At 41.2% G+C, this 2500-nt stretch overlaps 2 protein-coding genes across 2 annotated transcripts in view; one reads left to right on the top strand and one right to left on the bottom strand.

Annotated features, from left to right (window-relative positions):
- The window catches only part of LOC138051677 (uncharacterized protein C14orf93-like), a 6092-nt gene extending 3957 nt beyond the window's left edge, over positions 1–2135 (bottom strand). Inside the window, exons 1-2 of the mRNA XM_068897939.1 lie at positions 2025–2135; positions 1–131 (exon numbers count right to left, since the gene is read on the bottom strand). The exon at positions 1–131 is cut by the window's left edge and continues 256 nt beyond it. Coding sequence (XP_068754040.1) covers positions 1–125 — 125 coding nt within the window. The 5' untranslated portion in view covers positions 126–131; positions 2025–2135. The remainder of the gene's footprint in view (positions 132–2024) is intronic.
- A 163-nt stretch (positions 2136–2298) lies between these two features.
- Positions 2299–2500, top strand: part of LOC138051671 (uncharacterized) — a 6831-nt gene continuing 6629 nt past the window's right edge. The window contains exon 1 of the mRNA XM_068897927.1: positions 2299–2394. The gene's annotated coding sequence lies outside the window, so the exon portion shown is untranslated. The remainder of the gene's footprint in view (positions 2395–2500) is intronic.

The raw sequence follows: 2500 nt of genomic DNA, 5'->3' as shown, positions 1-2500 counted from the left end.
TCATCACAAAGACCACTCGAGGATGAATAACCTCTCCTGGAGCTGCCACTACTACATGTAGACCTCCCACTGCCAGAGCTTCTACTTGACTGCCCCAATGAAAAAAATGACCCAGTATCATGCATCTTTGACTGTGTTAAATATAAAAAAATCAAATAATAAATTTATACTCTGTAAGATTGAGAGCTTGAGAGTTACGTGAAGTGTTACTTACTACACTGTGGGCTCCCACCCAAGGACTCTAGAGTAACTTGTTAACCGAGTGGCCTACTAACTAGTGACATACATGCATCCAAATTTACCAACAAAACAAGCTTTAACTTGCCAATACAATTGTTTTTAGCATGCTTCACTACAGATCACAAAACCCGGAACTGAATTTCTCAAAATGTTGGTATTGATCATGAAGAGGTTGATTGAAATAAATTTGAGATACAGTGTACTTTATCTTTCCTTTTTGTCATTCCCACGTGTCCAGCTTTTGCATTTGCAAATGACAACTCTTACATCCCAATTAAACACCGTAAGAAGAACTGTTTTTAAGTTAGCCAAAGAGGCTAGTAGTAAATATTCCTAAATCTGTTACTGTTCGTCTCAAGTCCAGCACAAGTAAATTGCATGCTTACAATGTATGTATGGCCGATTTTATTTAGCAGAAAGCAATTGCTCAGAATTCCCTTTGGTCAAATAACAAACAGAACTTTCTTTCAGAAGTACCCTCCTTTATTGTGTCCTTCGAATATCTAACCATCAAAACTGCTTGAGGGGCTAAACTGTAATTGGAACTTTTAATTGGGAGAGGCTCAGTTCCCTCATTCAAAAAATGTGATTTGCATTCCGGACCAGTTCACATTAACCCTTTCACACCCAAGAGTGCCACTTATAGATTTTACTCTGTCTAACGCCTGACGATTTTACTCGTCAATGGGGAACCCCCACGGGAGTGAAAGGGTTAAGTGCACAATAGTGCAATAGCAAAATCTATGGGCAAATGGTATTATTTTTGGTTTATTTTCATTTGGTTGCAAGTCAAACTACAGTCCCAGACAATTGTTGGGACACTTCTGCCTCTTCCTTCCCTCTTAATGTTGGTGTGAAAGATTTGGCGACTGAACTGTGATAAACAACATTGAGAGGGGCAGGGAATGCACAAGAAGGGAATAGAGGATGTTGGCATGAAGTGTCCCAAATAATTATGTCTGAGGGGCCGATTACATGAGCCGGGCTGGCTCGTTTAGCTGAAATCCTGGCACGTCTGAGAAATACACCAAAATCCAGTTCGCGATTGCATGGAAAAATCTAAGCCCCGTTAGTTGAGATTATGACATTACGATGCAGGGATCCCGACTAACCAGGCTGAGATTTTTCCAAGTAATCGCATTCACCGGGACAGCCCGGTTAGCCGGGCCAGCAATTTCTAACCACACTACTCCACTTTGGAGCAAAATGGCCCACGGAATAGTCGCTTTTTTATGTTTAAATAAAGGATAAATGAGATAGCAAACCATAAGGCTTCTTTAAATTGTATAGGGAATTTTAATAACAATTTCGCGAGACAAACGTCTCTCCACTTCTTGTTGTTGTTGATATCTTTTTTCACATGACATATTCTAAATTTAGACCAAGCCGGGCTGGCTCACCTCATGTAATACCGGGCTGAAAGAAATCCCGGCAAACCCGACTAGCCCGTCTGACCGGGCTGGCCCAGGTCATGTAATCGGCCCCTGATACTGTAGCTTGAAGGGCAACAAAAGGTGTGAAATTTTATGTAAGCTTGTGCATCTTGCCAGCATATAACGTTAAGATTCATGAACTATGTTCTTACTTTACCCTGATCACGTTCCCAATAAACAAGGCGCCCCCATAGACATCACAAACAAGTTTTCGCAAGGAAGATCGATAAATCCTACGCGAACGGCGAAGTCTACAATAAACTATGTCAGGTCTCGTAAACGACGATGAAAGGTGGGTACTCGCAATAGGAAAGACGACGATGACTGTAGAAATATTAAAAACACACATACCTTTATCAACGACGATAAACTCAGAATTCGTCTCAAACCTCAAGCGCTGCTACAACGAATAAAAACCTGACAATTCTCCTTGCTAACCTTCCCGCGTGGAGTGAATTTTAAAAGTGACGCGAAGACACGATCGAAATCATCATCTCACTTTTTGATTGGTCCAGATGAGCATCGATTGTTGTGATAGCCAATGAGCAATGGAGGAGCAACGGTGGTTTGGTTGTAGCCTGGTTACTAAGCAAAGCGTGAGTTGTCGATCTTGTGAAGAAAATGGCGGCGAGGAAGACTTGCGAGACTTGTGGAACAAACTATGCAAAATCTGCTTATTATGACCACTTGCCTTGTCAAAAGAAATCCCATTCTGACTCAGGTAAGTGTATTGGACATCATGGAGATGTTTTCTTTCATTTTAGGATGACATAAGTACGCTTCATTTACCCACAAATCACGGAGAGACTTTTTCGCTATTTTTAAGT

Source organism: Montipora capricornis, chromosome 1, assembly GCF_036669925.1.
Source record: "Montipora capricornis isolate CH-2021 chromosome 1, ASM3666992v2, whole genome shotgun sequence".
NCBI lineage: Eukaryota > Metazoa > Cnidaria > Anthozoa > Scleractinia > Acroporidae > Montipora > Montipora capricornis.
This window is presented reverse-complemented; position numbering and strand designations above follow the sequence as displayed.